Source organism: Eriocheir sinensis, chromosome 11 (genome assembly GCF_024679095.1).
Source record: "Eriocheir sinensis breed Jianghai 21 chromosome 11, ASM2467909v1, whole genome shotgun sequence".
NCBI lineage: Eukaryota > Metazoa > Arthropoda > Malacostraca > Decapoda > Varunidae > Eriocheir > Eriocheir sinensis.
This window is the reverse complement of record NC_066519.1, coordinates 15,639,128-15,652,718: the sequence shown is the minus strand read 5'-3', so window position 1 is coordinate 15,652,718 and position 13,591 is coordinate 15,639,128. Positions and strand designations below refer to the sequence as shown.

The 13,591-nt window shown below is 42.5% G+C and overlaps 1 protein-coding gene and 1 long non-coding RNA gene across 3 annotated transcripts in view; one reads left to right on the top strand and one right to left on the bottom strand.

The window, feature by feature from the left end:
- LOC126996951 (uncharacterized) overlaps positions 1–13,591 on the bottom strand; it is a 113,992-nt gene that overhangs the window by 51,634 nt on the left and 48,767 nt on the right. The window lies entirely within an intron of this gene.
- LOC126996950 (lachesin-like) overlaps positions 1–13,591 on the top strand; it is a 64,634-nt gene that overhangs the window by 31,853 nt on the left and 19,190 nt on the right. Inside the window, exon 3 of the mRNA XM_050857905.1 lies at positions 6,802–6,920. Within this exon, the coding sequence (XP_050713862.1) occupies positions 6,802–6,920 (119 nt within the window). The remainder of the gene's footprint in view (positions 1–6,801; positions 6,921–13,591) is intronic.

The following is a 13,591-nucleotide window of genomic DNA, read 5'->3' as shown; positions in this document are numbered from 1 at the left end:
CATTCCAATTTGTTCCAGTTGTGTGAATGATATGCGCTGCGGGGGGGGCGGGGAGAGAGAGAGAGAGAGAGAGAGAGAGAGAGAGAGAGAGAGAGAGAGAGAGAGAGAGAGAGAGAGAGAGAGAGAGAGAGAGAGAGAGAGAGAGAGTTTAATTTTAAAGTTAAAAAGTTGACCATTCCAACTTTTTTTTAGTTACATTGCAGTTCTACAACGCCAGACCTGAATGCTGACAATTACATGAAACTATAGTAAAATATTCAGATGATGACAAAAAAACAATAAATTTTAGCCAGTAACTACAACATGAGAAAAACATCTCGCTATAGATAAACCTCACCTTTATGCGTTATATATATTTTACTGCAGAAACAAGACTTAAAAGATCACTTATTTCGTTATTTGCGAAGAAAACGGACAAAACTTCAAGAACTAATGACCATATCAACGTATAGCTCGATCGTAAATGGAATCCTAAACGAGAGGATCCGCCAATCTCACCCTTATGAACTCCGACACAGGTGCGACTCCATCTTAACAAGCGGACAGGTAAACGGTAAACGGAAAGCACGTAGCAGCAGATCAAGGTTACTTCCCAATAAATAATTCACCTGGTAATCACAGGAGGCCGAATTAGTGACATCACACACCTGAGAGGAAGTGCAAACGTTTCAGTGACCGCAAGACCGAGGCCACAAATGAATTCTCAGTCGATCCGCTAAAATGAGCTAGAACGGAGTGAATAGAAGGAATGGTTGTGTATGTATGGAACTGGTGTATGAATGTCTGTCTGACTGTATATATGTATGCATGCAGAGAGTGAGAGGGAGAAAGAGAAAGAGTATGATATAGTTAGTGAAACGTGCTTATCAATTTTTATTCTTTTTTCCTTCCTCTTCCTGTTTTCCGCAAATATTCCTCTCCTCTTCATTCTTTCTACCCTCCTCTCCCATTCCCTCCCCTCCCCGGGCTCCTCCTCCCCCTCCTATTTGCTGTTTTTTTACCGGGGCTGAGCAATTATACCTTAACAAAAGTTCCGAAAATTTGGCCAATTCACTAACGGATCTTTTTCCCGCCACCAGCCCTCTGCAATATTTGGAAATGGTACGCAGCTAACTCTACTTTTCCTCTCCCTTTTTAGAGGCATAAATAATATAGAAGATAATTTTTATATATAATTATTTGAAGATGAGGGAAGGATAGATTCTCTTGTTAACATTCCTGAACAACTGGATGCTTTTCTCCTTTAACCATACCAATATATGTGTGTGTGTGTGTGTGTGTGTGTGTGTGTGTGTGTGTATATATATATATATATATATATATATATATATATATATATATATATATATTTATATATATATATATATATATATATATATATATGCACACGTGAAAATACGAAAATATTCACACAAAAATATTCGAATTATACATACAAGCAAGCCTCGACATGACTAGGGTTACGGCAGAGTAAATAAAGGTGAGCGTCACAATTTCTAACAAAAGTGGCTCCAATGTGTCCTGCTGTTGCCGCTGCTTCCTGCCTCTGTGGATCAGTTATAAAGGATAGGTAGGATTCTTAATATATAATTTTGTTTGCCATAATTATGAATTAAAATTTAATCTGATAATTTGATCAGAAGCCAACACAAACCAAACATTATATAGATGGACGCTGATGACAAACATCTTAGGCTTAATTTTTAAAAGAGTACCTCGGCCCCGCGAGGCTGCCGGAGCGGCGCGGCCCCGTGATGGAGGCGCAGGTGGGGATTACGGCGCTGGGAACGCCCAGGTGTGGCGCGGGCCTCGGAAAACTCAATACGCAGAGAAAAAATATTCCTCCTTTCTTGGACTTTCCTTGCATGATGAAAGCAGATATACTCCTATACACTAGCATACAGGCGTTCATGCATACACACACACACACACACACACACACACACACACACATGTATACATACATATATACATACATGTAGGTTTATCGACGCGTAGCTGCAGACCTCAGGGATGGTAGCTGAAGGAACTGCTTGGAGCCATTATAAAATAAAATAAAAACACAGGGACCAGTGTTATCTCATATATACGTAACTTATTTGTCTGTTTTGAATATTAAAACGCTGATGTAATAACAGTTCTAACGAACATCATCTTTCATATGAGTTTTTTTTTCCTTCCCGACCCACTTCAGGATTTACTCTGCTTGGTGAGGAGTAAAAGTGAGTGAGTATTTATTCTGCTCATTAACAATACTAATCCTCCTATTTCGTTGAGCGTTTGAATGCGTCATAACTTGCTTGATTTCCAGTTCAGTAATCAATGAGACAATAAATTTATCATTGAGCATATTTACTTCATAATATCAATACACATTATTTGACGTCGAGGGCAATGGATCAGGGAGAAAATGAGCGCACAACAGCTACTGAACGGACAGGAAACGGCAGGGGACGGCAGGGGGCAAGACACCGGACACACACACGGCTGAAGGGGATGGTACTAGCGCTTACTCTAACTTGTCCCTAACGAGTAAAATTCATACAGCATGGAGGCAGTAGGGAGGCCATGACAAGCTACAGAACAAATAATGAGAGGAAGCTTAGGATGATGGGGTGACGATGCAATTGAAGAGGGATACAGAAGAGTCACGAATGCTTAAGATCACTTGCATGGAGAAGAGTCACAGGCGGAGGGATATGTAGATGGACGAAGAAGCGTGGAGGTGTCGGTTAAGGGTTACGGAAAGGAGGAACGAGGGAAGAGTCGGGGCAGTCCAAGAGGCAACTGAGAAGGTAAGTAGGGGAGCTTCAGGTCCAGCTCTAGGTCCAGATCCGTCGACTCTGGTGCAAGTTGTAAAAGTTTCCTAAGCCGGAGACACGAGTAGACCTGACTGAGTAGCTGGTGACGTCCCCCTCCACACACACACACACACACACACACACACACACACACGTAATGAGGCCCAGATTACCGTGAAGGATCGCATCGTACGTGGAAGGCAGCCTCGTCATCGGCGTTATCATGTTCGTCTTCGATGCTCAACAATTACGAACTATTTACCCAACGCGTCTGTCGATCATCCGAAGCAAGGAGGTCCGCCATGTTTTCCGGTTGAGCAGAAAAGGGATGCAGGGGAAGCCAACAACGAAGGGAGGGAGAAAGAGAGATGGAGGGATGGAGGGTGGGGGAAGGCCTGATGGAGGAGTGATGGAAGGAGAGAAATCGAGAGTCTAACGGTTTAGATGCCAACTAAAGTTTAATTCGGTCTCGACGAAGTTTGGTGTCGTTCACGGACATTCCGAAGGCACCAGGGCGAGACAGGGTGAGAGTGACGACGACAGAGGGGATGTGAGGGGTAAGGACTGCCATCAGAGGGAGTGAAGGCCAAGGGAGGGATAATGGGAAGGAATGGACGGGACGGAGGCCGAGTGAAGGGAGGGATAGCCGCAAAAAAGAAGAAATAGACCGGGGTAAAAGGGATAAAATGGGGAAAAGAGGGGAGTCTTAATGGGTGGGGGAGAGGGAGCTCTTTGGAGAGAGAGATAGGAAAGGACGAATGGCACTTACGAAAAGAATAGAGTATGGAACGAACAAACAGGAGTAAAAAAGAATATAAGACACATATATAAAGAAAAAGAGGTAATATGGAGCGAGGAAAATCTTACATGGAAAATTAGAAAACGAATGACATTGAATTATCACAATAGGCATGAACACAAAACAAAAATATATATAAAAAATGTGATGCAAGCCAGCTTCCTGCTAAAATCATATAATATCGCGTTACGAAAATAAAATGTTTGATATGCACAGAAATAAAAACCTCAAAAACTGGAATGACAACTGACGAAACTAATTAAATGTAGAGATACAAAATAACAAGAAGAAAAAAATAAACTACCTATATCGCTTGACAAAAAAGGTACTGGTAAAAACTGCAAAAGCAAAAATAGTTGCAATAGCGACAACACTAATGACCAATAATAATAATAATAATAATAATAATAATAATAATAATAATAATAATAATAATAATAATAATAATAATAAAAACTACCTACTAACATAACGTTTTTGCATCTTGAGAGAGAGAGAGAGAGAGAGAGAGAGAGAGAGAGAGAGAGAGAGAGAGAGAGAGAGAGAGAGAGAGAGAGAGAGAGAGAGAGAGAGGGGGGGGGGGGGCAATAACAGAAGCAGCAGCACCACCACCTAAAGGAGGAGGAGGAGGAGGAGGAGGACGGGACATATGAAGAACAGGGGAAAGAGGAGGACTGGGAAAACGGGGTGGGAGGGAAGGGGAGAGGAAGACAGGCAGGAAGACTAACAGGAGGAGGAGGAGGAGGAGGAGGAGGAGGAGAGGAAAGGTAGCGCGCTAACCCCTCCCAGCCCACTAATCTAATAGAAGAGCAGGACAACGCGATCAATATTCAATTATCACATCATATCTGCTTTCGTGACCACGTGGAATTGGCGAATGGCGCGTCGGGTGAGCTGCCGGGAGTGGGAGGGAGAGAGAGGAGGTGAGGACGCCAACATTCATATAATAGTCGATCAAAAAGGATTACCCAGGCCCTTCAGATGCACTTAATTAGGCAGCTTCTGTACCGCAACCACCGCTCATCACAAAGGAGGAGGACGAGGAGGATAGGTGGAGGGAAGGGATGGAGCAGGGAGGGAAGGGCTGGAGAAGTGGCTGGTTTGTGTGTGCGAGACAAGATATGAGAGAGGTAAGCTTGTGTATTGTGTTGTGTTGCTCTCTTGCGTTGTGGAGTAGTGTGTGTGTGTGTGTGTGTGTGTGTGTGTGTGTGTGTGTGTGTGTGTGTGTGTGTGTGTGTGTGTGTGTGTGTGTGTGTGTGTTTGAGCGGAGACAGACAGAAGAAAACGCAAAGGAAATCCCACTCAAGCAAAAGACACACATCAAACACAGAGACAGACGGACCTGCACACAACAATGACCCGTGAGCACCTGCCACGCGTCCTCTTCATCCAATCCGTCAGGTCAAAGGGTCAAGAGAATCATACATGACAGTCATCTACCCCATTCAGTCAAGAGGAGGATAATACAGCACTAAAAGGCAATTATGCATATACTAACGATTCATACTATTGTTCTTCCTCATTGCATGTAAGGTTATCAATCATTTTTATTTATAGTCATACTTTTCTGGTGGGAAGAAGTTTAGGTTATCGATTTATTTTTTTTCCGTCACTCAAACCGTCGTCAGTGTGGCAGTCAATTACGAAGTCCTCCACGTCTTTCGTCTCTTTTCTGTAGGTATTGTGTGTGTGTGTGTGTGTGTGTGTGTGTGTGTGTGTGTGTGTGTGTGTGTGTGTGTGTGTGTGTGTGTGTGTCAGGTTACTTACTCAATTTAACCCTGAATCTAGATAATAAACAAACTAAACATAACCATAGGGAGAAGTATACGAGATGAGATTATTGTAAAAATCTTTTTATATAGTATATATGAAAAAAATGGATAACTTACAGTGTATTTTTTCCGAGACCTAACCAGAGAGGAAAGAGTAGACAGGAAACCCAATCACGGTAAAATCTGGAGTTTAGGTGAAACTTGATCTATTTGGGCTTCGTCAGGAGAAGCGAGAAGCCAATTAAACTATGTTAGTGAAATTAAATGAAGATATTATGAACGTGTATTTCCTACGGCTTCAACACGAGGCAGTGTATATATGTCGAGAAGACTATTGTAAGGATACGATTACTACTTGAGAAATAAAGTTTAAGAGATTTACCAAAATGAAAATAATAAATAATATGAGTTAACGAATCTCCGTGAGGAAATTGTGTATAAATGTTCCCCAGGCAACAACTTGAACAACGATGTGAATCCATAAATTTTATAATGATGTATTTGCCTTTGTCGACGGTTATATTAAGATCTTGGCGAAAAGAAAAATGTCTGACAGAAGGTTCTCATGGAAGAGTCCAAAACAGTGATTAGAAAGGTAAGGAGAGCGAGGAACTACTAAAAGCACAACGGTATAGTATCCTTAATACACGGAAACAAGTAATGCTAGGAAAACTCAAAAACCAATGAAGACTAACGATTGGAAGGCCAAGGTTTTCTCTTCTCTACTTCCGATTTCCATTACCAAGTACACCCAGGAAGATGATGATGACCAAAAGCCTTCATTCACGTCCCATCCGGCAACGCAAATACGTCAACGACAACATCACGGCAAGATACAAAAATCAACCGAACAAACCCTGTGTCTCCCGTCAACGCCGAGGCCGTTATGTCAACAAATTAGCCTAATGTTTCCATCTGTCGCCGCTGTCCCCTCGTGGCGCCGCTGCCTGGGCCGGGTAGGGGGAGAGCGGGGCGGGAAGGGTCTGGTGCGTGCTTCCCAAATAAATATAAATGCAAATATGATTGATTAAATGAGGTCCCTTGGGGGTGTTGTGGTGGTGGTGGTGGTGGTGCGGAACGGTGGTGTTACGGCATTGTTGCTGTGAGGTGGTGGTGGTGTAAGGGCGAGGAGGGGAGGGGGTGGTATAATAGTGTCTGGCAAAGCTGAGAAGAGCGGTGACTTGCAAACACACACACACACACACACACACACACACACACGAGTCGTAATTTCACTACAACCAATAAATATATAAATTTTGCTGTTTCTCTTTTTTTCTGACTTCCTGTCCCTCCCCTCTCATATGGCGCCACCAATAACTTGCCCTCCCCTCCTCTCTCTCTCTCTCTCTCTCTCTCTCTCTCTCTCTCTCTCTCTCTCTCTCTCTCTCTCTCGCTCATGACTGACCCCCCTCTCCTTCTCCCACAGTGCAACACCCGCCTGGCATCCCAAAACCTTCCTTCGCTGAGCCGATTAACAACATCACCATCAGCAAGGGCCGAGACATCACCTTTACCTGCGTCGTGAAGCACCTGGGACAATACAAGGTGAGTTCGCGCCTCTGTACTACTTCGATCTGATACGCACCGAAGAAACTCCATAGTGACAGACTGCAGGAAAGGTTGGTGGTCATTTTCCTGGTGTATTTTTTTCTCCATATATTACACACACTCACTCAACACCAGTTAGTCTATTATGTATTTAAAGAAGGCGAGGCTCTAGTAAGAAAATGCGTGGATAGTTAAGGCACGATTCTACTGTCATGCGAACTCTCGTAATACAACATTTTTCCTATTTTCTCTCTTTCCCTCTCTTACCCAAAGGTTCATCAGTATCAGTCACACCTATATACGTTCCCCTCGCTATTCACTCAGCCTAGAGCCCCATCCCTATTTGCTCTATGCTCCCCTGCCGTTCCAACACCCTCCACACACACGCTTTCCCCTTTTCCCTTCTCCCTCCAATGTTCCTCTTCCCTCCCGCTTTTCCACAGCGTCCACGTCCCTCTCCTCAGCGGAATTCACACACATACTTTCCCTTAATGGCTATGCTCCTTTCGTCTACTTTCTTTCCTTTCTCCACAAAAATGTCCTCTCCTCCACAATCCTCCTATTTTTAACTTAACGCATGTCCTATTCTTCCGTTTAGTCTCCTTCTTCCTCTCCTCCAATAAGGTGATCTCCCAATTCGCTACAATTACGACCAATTACTTGTTCATCCCTCGCATCACACCTACGGTTCAAGTTTTCTCCCCCTCTTCACAGATACATCTTCCTCACCCACTTCTACAACCTCTCACTTCTCTAATTCTCCTTCTCAACATGGCTATGTGATACCCTTTCTTTTACTCTTACCAACTTTCGCTTCTTCTCCTTCTCTAACAAGCTCACGACCTCTGCCTTTTTCCCTTTTCCCCAACAAGCCCTCGTCCTGTCCTCTCCTCCCCTCTCCCCTTCTTCATTCCCCCATCACGTCTCAGTCCCCTTGTCGCCGCACCCCACGACCCCTCCACCCCGCCACCCACGCCATCCTGCCGACACACACACCATCAGAGCGGGATTAGCGAGAGCGAAACACCAACCCGGAGATGATCCAGGGACTATTGTCGGTCACCATGGCTAGTTTCCCCAAATGTTATCTTATGAGCGGCTTGCCATTGAGAGGGGAGAAGGGCGGGAAGAAGGGAAGGGACCAGAAGAAGGGAAGGGGCAAGAGAAAGGAAGGATAAGCAGAAGTGAGGGGTAGGTAGAAATAAGGAGATAAAAGGAAATGAAAGTGAAGAAACGGAGAAGGAAAAATACATACGAAATAAAAGAAGAGATAGGAAAGCGCTACATGTATTTGCGAATGTGTGAAAGTGTTAGAATTAGAGAGGAAAGGAAGGGAAGATGAGAGAAAAGAAAGGAATCGAAAATAGGAAAGAAACTAAGGATTGAGAGAGAGAGAGAGAGAGAGAGAGAGAGAGAGAGAGAGAGAGAGAGAGAGAGAGAGAGAGAGGCTGGGGTGTGGGTCGTGAGAGAACAGCAGCTGGGACCTCAACACACTTGGGGCGATAAAGTCTTTCCTTATCTCTAGTCTTTGTGTTGATGTGCTTCATGCGTCACTCGCCTGCTTCCTTCCTTCTCCCCTTTTCTTTCTTCCTTCCTTCTTTCTCCCCTCCCTTTCTTCCTATCCTTCCTTCAATGTCCCATCATGTTACTTCTCTTCTCCCTTCTTTCTTTCCTTCCTTCTTTCTCCCCTTCCTTTCTTCCTATCCTTCCTTCAATGTCCCACCATGTTACTTCTCTTCTTCTTTCTTTGTTTCTTTCTTCCTTCCTTAATTCATTCGTTCTGCCCTTCGTTTCTACTTCCTATCCTTCCTTCAATGTCCCACCATGTTACTTCTCTTTTTTTCTTCTTTGTTTCTTTCTTCCTTTCTTATTTCATCCGTTCTGTCCTTCGTTTCTTCTTCCCATCCTTCCTTCAATGTCCCATCAAGTTACTTCTCTTCCTTTCTTCCTTCTTTGTTTCTTTCTTTCTTCCTTACTTCATTCGTTCTGCCCTTCGTTTCTTCTTCCTATCCTTTCTTCGATGTCCTACTTTATATTACTTATTTTCTTCCTGTCTTCTTTGTTTCCTTCGTTCATTCATTCCATTCTCCCTTACAATTCATACTATATTACTGTCTTTTCGATCTTGTTTCCTCTCTTTCTTTCCTGCTTGCTTATACAATTTCTTCCTTTCTTCCTTCCTTTCTTCTTTCCTGTCTTCTTTTCCTTCTGGCCCTCTACAATCCTTCTTTTTTCTTCCTTCCTTACTTTCCCTACAGTTATACTTTCTTGTTTTTTTCTCTCTCCCTCTTTTTGACCTGCATAATCCCTTTCTACTGTCTTCCTTCCTTATTTTCCCTACTGTTATGCTTTATTCTTTTCTTCCTTCCTTTCTTATTCCCCTACATAATTCTTCCCTTCGCTATTGCCTTCTGTTGCCTTCCGTTCTCGCCTCTCCGTACACACAACTAGTACCGTCCTTCTACTGTCACCATCCCCATATGTACCTCTAATGCCCTGAACACAACCTATAGGCACGATCACATCTCATTTGCCGCCTCACGCATCATCAAACACCAGAAAACACTTGAATGATACTGATGGATGTCTCTTACCTTCACCAAGTCTTCCACCGCCCATGTTTATCAAGCCCAGGCCAAGAATCCCTCAATTTACGTAGTCCTACACCATAACGTGAAGGAATTTTCACTGGACGGGAATAAGTTGCCTCTAAGATTAGGATAACTGACCCTATCTATATACGTGGATGCTGAGGGTAGACTTAGCTATTTCTTATTCTTATCTATCATTTTTAGCCTTACTATCGAAAACTAAAGCAGCAGTAACAACAGTAGCAGCAATATTGTAGTAGTAGTAGTAGTAGTAGTAGTAGTAGTAGTAGTAGTAGTAGTAGTTTTGCATTACCCACCACCATGATTTTTGAATGAAGTGAATAAAGAAAACTATTACGCAAAACATGAACAAACTGCTAAAACTAAACAACGAAAGGATTAAATAAGATCATCCACCTTTGATTATAAAACTATCCAATCCCAATAAACAACAAAACATAATGGTAAACTTTGATAACTAACTAAACTTTGATAAACTAAATAAAAATAGAACACAAGACAACAACAGAAAGATACAGAGAGAGAGAGAGAGAGAGAGAGAGAGAGAGAGAGAGAGAGAGAGAGAGAGAGAGAGAGAAAGGGGGATGCGGGTAGGAGCAGGAGTCGTCCACACCCCTCTTGTCCTCCCCTTCACCCTCCCACCCCCACGTGCAATAGTGTCCAGTGTAATGTCTGTGTGAGATTGTCCGAGTGTGGCGAGACGAGATTGTACTCTTTGTGGTGTGTTTGTATCGCCTTCCCCTCACGTCTGATTATCCTGGCGGGGAGGAGAGAGAAGGAAGGAGAAGAAAAGAGGGCGCAAGGAAGAAAGCAGAGAAGGGATGGGAGAGAAGATGAAGAAAGGAAGGTAGGAATGAAGGAAGGAAGGACGGGATGAACGGAACTAAGAAAAGGAAACGGTAAAGAAGAAGGAAAGAGGTAGAGATGAAGAAGGGGTGTACTAGACAGAAGTATTGGAAGCAGAAAAAAAAGGGAAAAATGAGAGAAATGAGGAGGAGGAGATGAGACGTTCTTGGAAGAGTACGAGGAGGTAGTAGAGGATAATGGGGAGAATGAGAGGAGGAGAAGAGAGAAAAATGATATAGAAGATGATGCTGCGTACTTCTTCAAACGCCTAACTCCCACACAACCATCTCCTACAACGAGTACCTTTCATGTATACGCAATGTCTTTTCAGAAGAGTGAATTTGTGAGTTGTGTCGGTGGTCTCTCTCTCTCTCTCTCTCTCTCTCTCTCTCTCTCTCTCTCTCTCTCTCTCGCTGTTCAATTATCTGAATTTTTGTATAATTATTTCTTTCCTAATTACCTGTGACACGTAACAGCGCAATACAATTTAAATTTCCTTTCATCTTTTGTATAAAAACTCCGGGAGAAAACACACACACACACACACACACACACACACACACACACACACACACACACACACACACACACACACAGCCTTTGTCTAGAGCAACAAAGGCACACACAGTCTTCGTTAAGTCTTACTCGAGTTTGGATTAGAGAGAGAGAGAGAGAGAGAGAGAGAGAGAGAGAGAGAGAGAGAATCGTCGTGTAAAATTAGGTAACATTGAATAAAGAATGGTATACACACACACACACACACACACACACACACACACACACACACACACACACAAACACACACACATAAAAAACAGTCTCTCTCTCTCTCTCTCTCTCTCTCTCTCTCTCTCTCTCTCTCTCTCGTCTACTGTGCCTCATCTAATAAATTTGACAGTACATTACATATAAATCTCTCCGCCGTAGCATCTAAAAAGCCGTGTTATGATATTCTACCCCTGATCTACGCGGTTTGTATTTTGATGGAATTCATATTACAGCGCCGAAGAGAGACATGAATCTACATAACCACGCGTTGGTTTGACATGACTAGTGAGTGAGGCGGTGTGGAAAGTGAGCGAGTTTATTGTGAGTGTGTGTTGGTGTGGCTTTTTCTTATGGATTTGTAGCCACAACGGCGAGAAAAACAGCCATTGAAATTCAAAGGTTGTCGCCTGATCTGGCACTGACGCGGCTCTATGGAGATTACGTCTACTTGTTGAACGAAAGCGAGAAAGCGAGGGATTACGTTTGGTCCGGCTTCCCTCCCTCGCTCTCCTCATCCCTCCTTCCCTTCCTTCCCTGTTATCCCTTATCTTCTTTCCCTTCTTCACTTCTCCTTTGCTCGCTCTTCTTTTCTTCTCTTCCTCCATTTTTTCAATGCATGTTTTCCTTCTTCTTCCTTCGTCTTATTTCCTTGCATCGCTTCTCCTTTTTCTTTCCTCTTATGAGCACATTTTCTTTTTTATTCTCTATTTCAGTGTTCACTCCTGATTTTTTCATTCCCTTTCTTCATCCTTTGTCTATTTGGTCACCTTTTTTTGGTTAAAGTTTTGGATTTTCTTTTTAATATCAGTTTTTCTATTCGCTTTCTCTTTGATTTTCATTTCAACATGGTGTTATATCTCTCATCTTTCCTTATTCTTTTTTACAGTTTTCTTCTCCTCCCTCTTCTCCTTTTCCTGGTCTTCCTTCTTTCCTTCTTCCGTTTATCTCACTTGTTGGACCAACCTTGGGTGTTAGGGATCTCTCTCTCTCTCTCTCTCTCTCTCTCTCTCTCTCTCTCTCTCTCTCTCTCTCTCTCTCTCTCTCTCTCTCTCTCTCTCTCCCCACCTACCTACATCTATTTATCTACTAATCTATCTATCTATCTATCTATCTATCTATCTATCTATCCGATATCATGACTCGGTGAAAACTGACGCAAGGGTTGTTGTTTTTTCTTATATATTTGAACATACTGTTGGTGTTATAGTAATCCTTCCTTCACCAAACCTAATAAATTTCTGACAGGCAGGCAATGCCTGTAAAATGCTGATGAAAGGAGAACGTAATGGTGACCAATTACAAAACAAAAAACAAACACAGAGGCATGCCAAACAAATAAATATATTACTAGGAAAGGCAACACTCGAATAAAAAAAATGAAAAAAAATATCGAAAAGACAAAAGAATTAAAAAAAGAGGATATATTTGAGGATCAGAAAATAAATTATTCGTATAAAAACTAACGACTGAGGGAAAAGAAGCATTTGAAGTTATAAAAAACAAAAAAATACAGGTGCATAAAATAGGAAAGCAACCAAAGAAAGAATACGAAAGAAAACGGAAACACTGGAATACCTCATGGAAAGTACGTCACAAATTTGCACAGTATATCGTTCTGGTCGTTGAGGGTAAGCCAGAGACACTCTGAAGTAGATCCCAGAGACATTAAGATGACAGGAGAGAGGGGGGGAAAAAAGAAGGGACGGCGGGGGCAGGGGCACCAGGGAAGAAAGAACACATAAAGGGAAATAAATACTGAGGCGAGGAATAAATAAGGATGAAATAAGAAGTGGAGAGAAGAGACCTCCAAGACAAAAACATTCACAAGAACTAAGAAAATTTAAAAAAAATAAGAAAATAGAAGCAAGAGAAGAACAATAGCAACGGAAGGAACAAGGAATACAAATGGAAGTTTCGAAGCTGAAAGGTTAGTTGGGAAACACTAATATGGGCAACTAACCTAAACACGTCCATGATTCATATATAAAATCGAAGACGGCCAAATGTATGTGAGACACCTCTTTAAAAGGCATACAGTTACATACAAATTCCTTAATACAAAAATTTAGTATATACCAAATGAAAAGCACCCGTATGATGTCATTAATGAGAAAATCTTACCTGAATTGCACAGGAGTAAGATCAAAGCAACAAACAAGTAACTTAACGTGAAATACCAAAAGAATTACGAAATGAAAGGGGTTTGAATGTAAAACTGTTCGGAGAGAGAGAGAGAGAGAGAAAACCGTGCACAGTCTGTTGCGGCAGATCAGGAGGAAGGGAGGGAAAGATTTGGCGAGGCAGGGGCCGCATGACCACAGCATCGCCACGTATCACTGTGAGCGACTAATATCACTCAGGAAATGGACTTTAGGGGAGCTGAAATCCATTTGTGAGTCGAAGGTAATACATTTTTCTGTCCGTGGAAGTGACAATATTTCC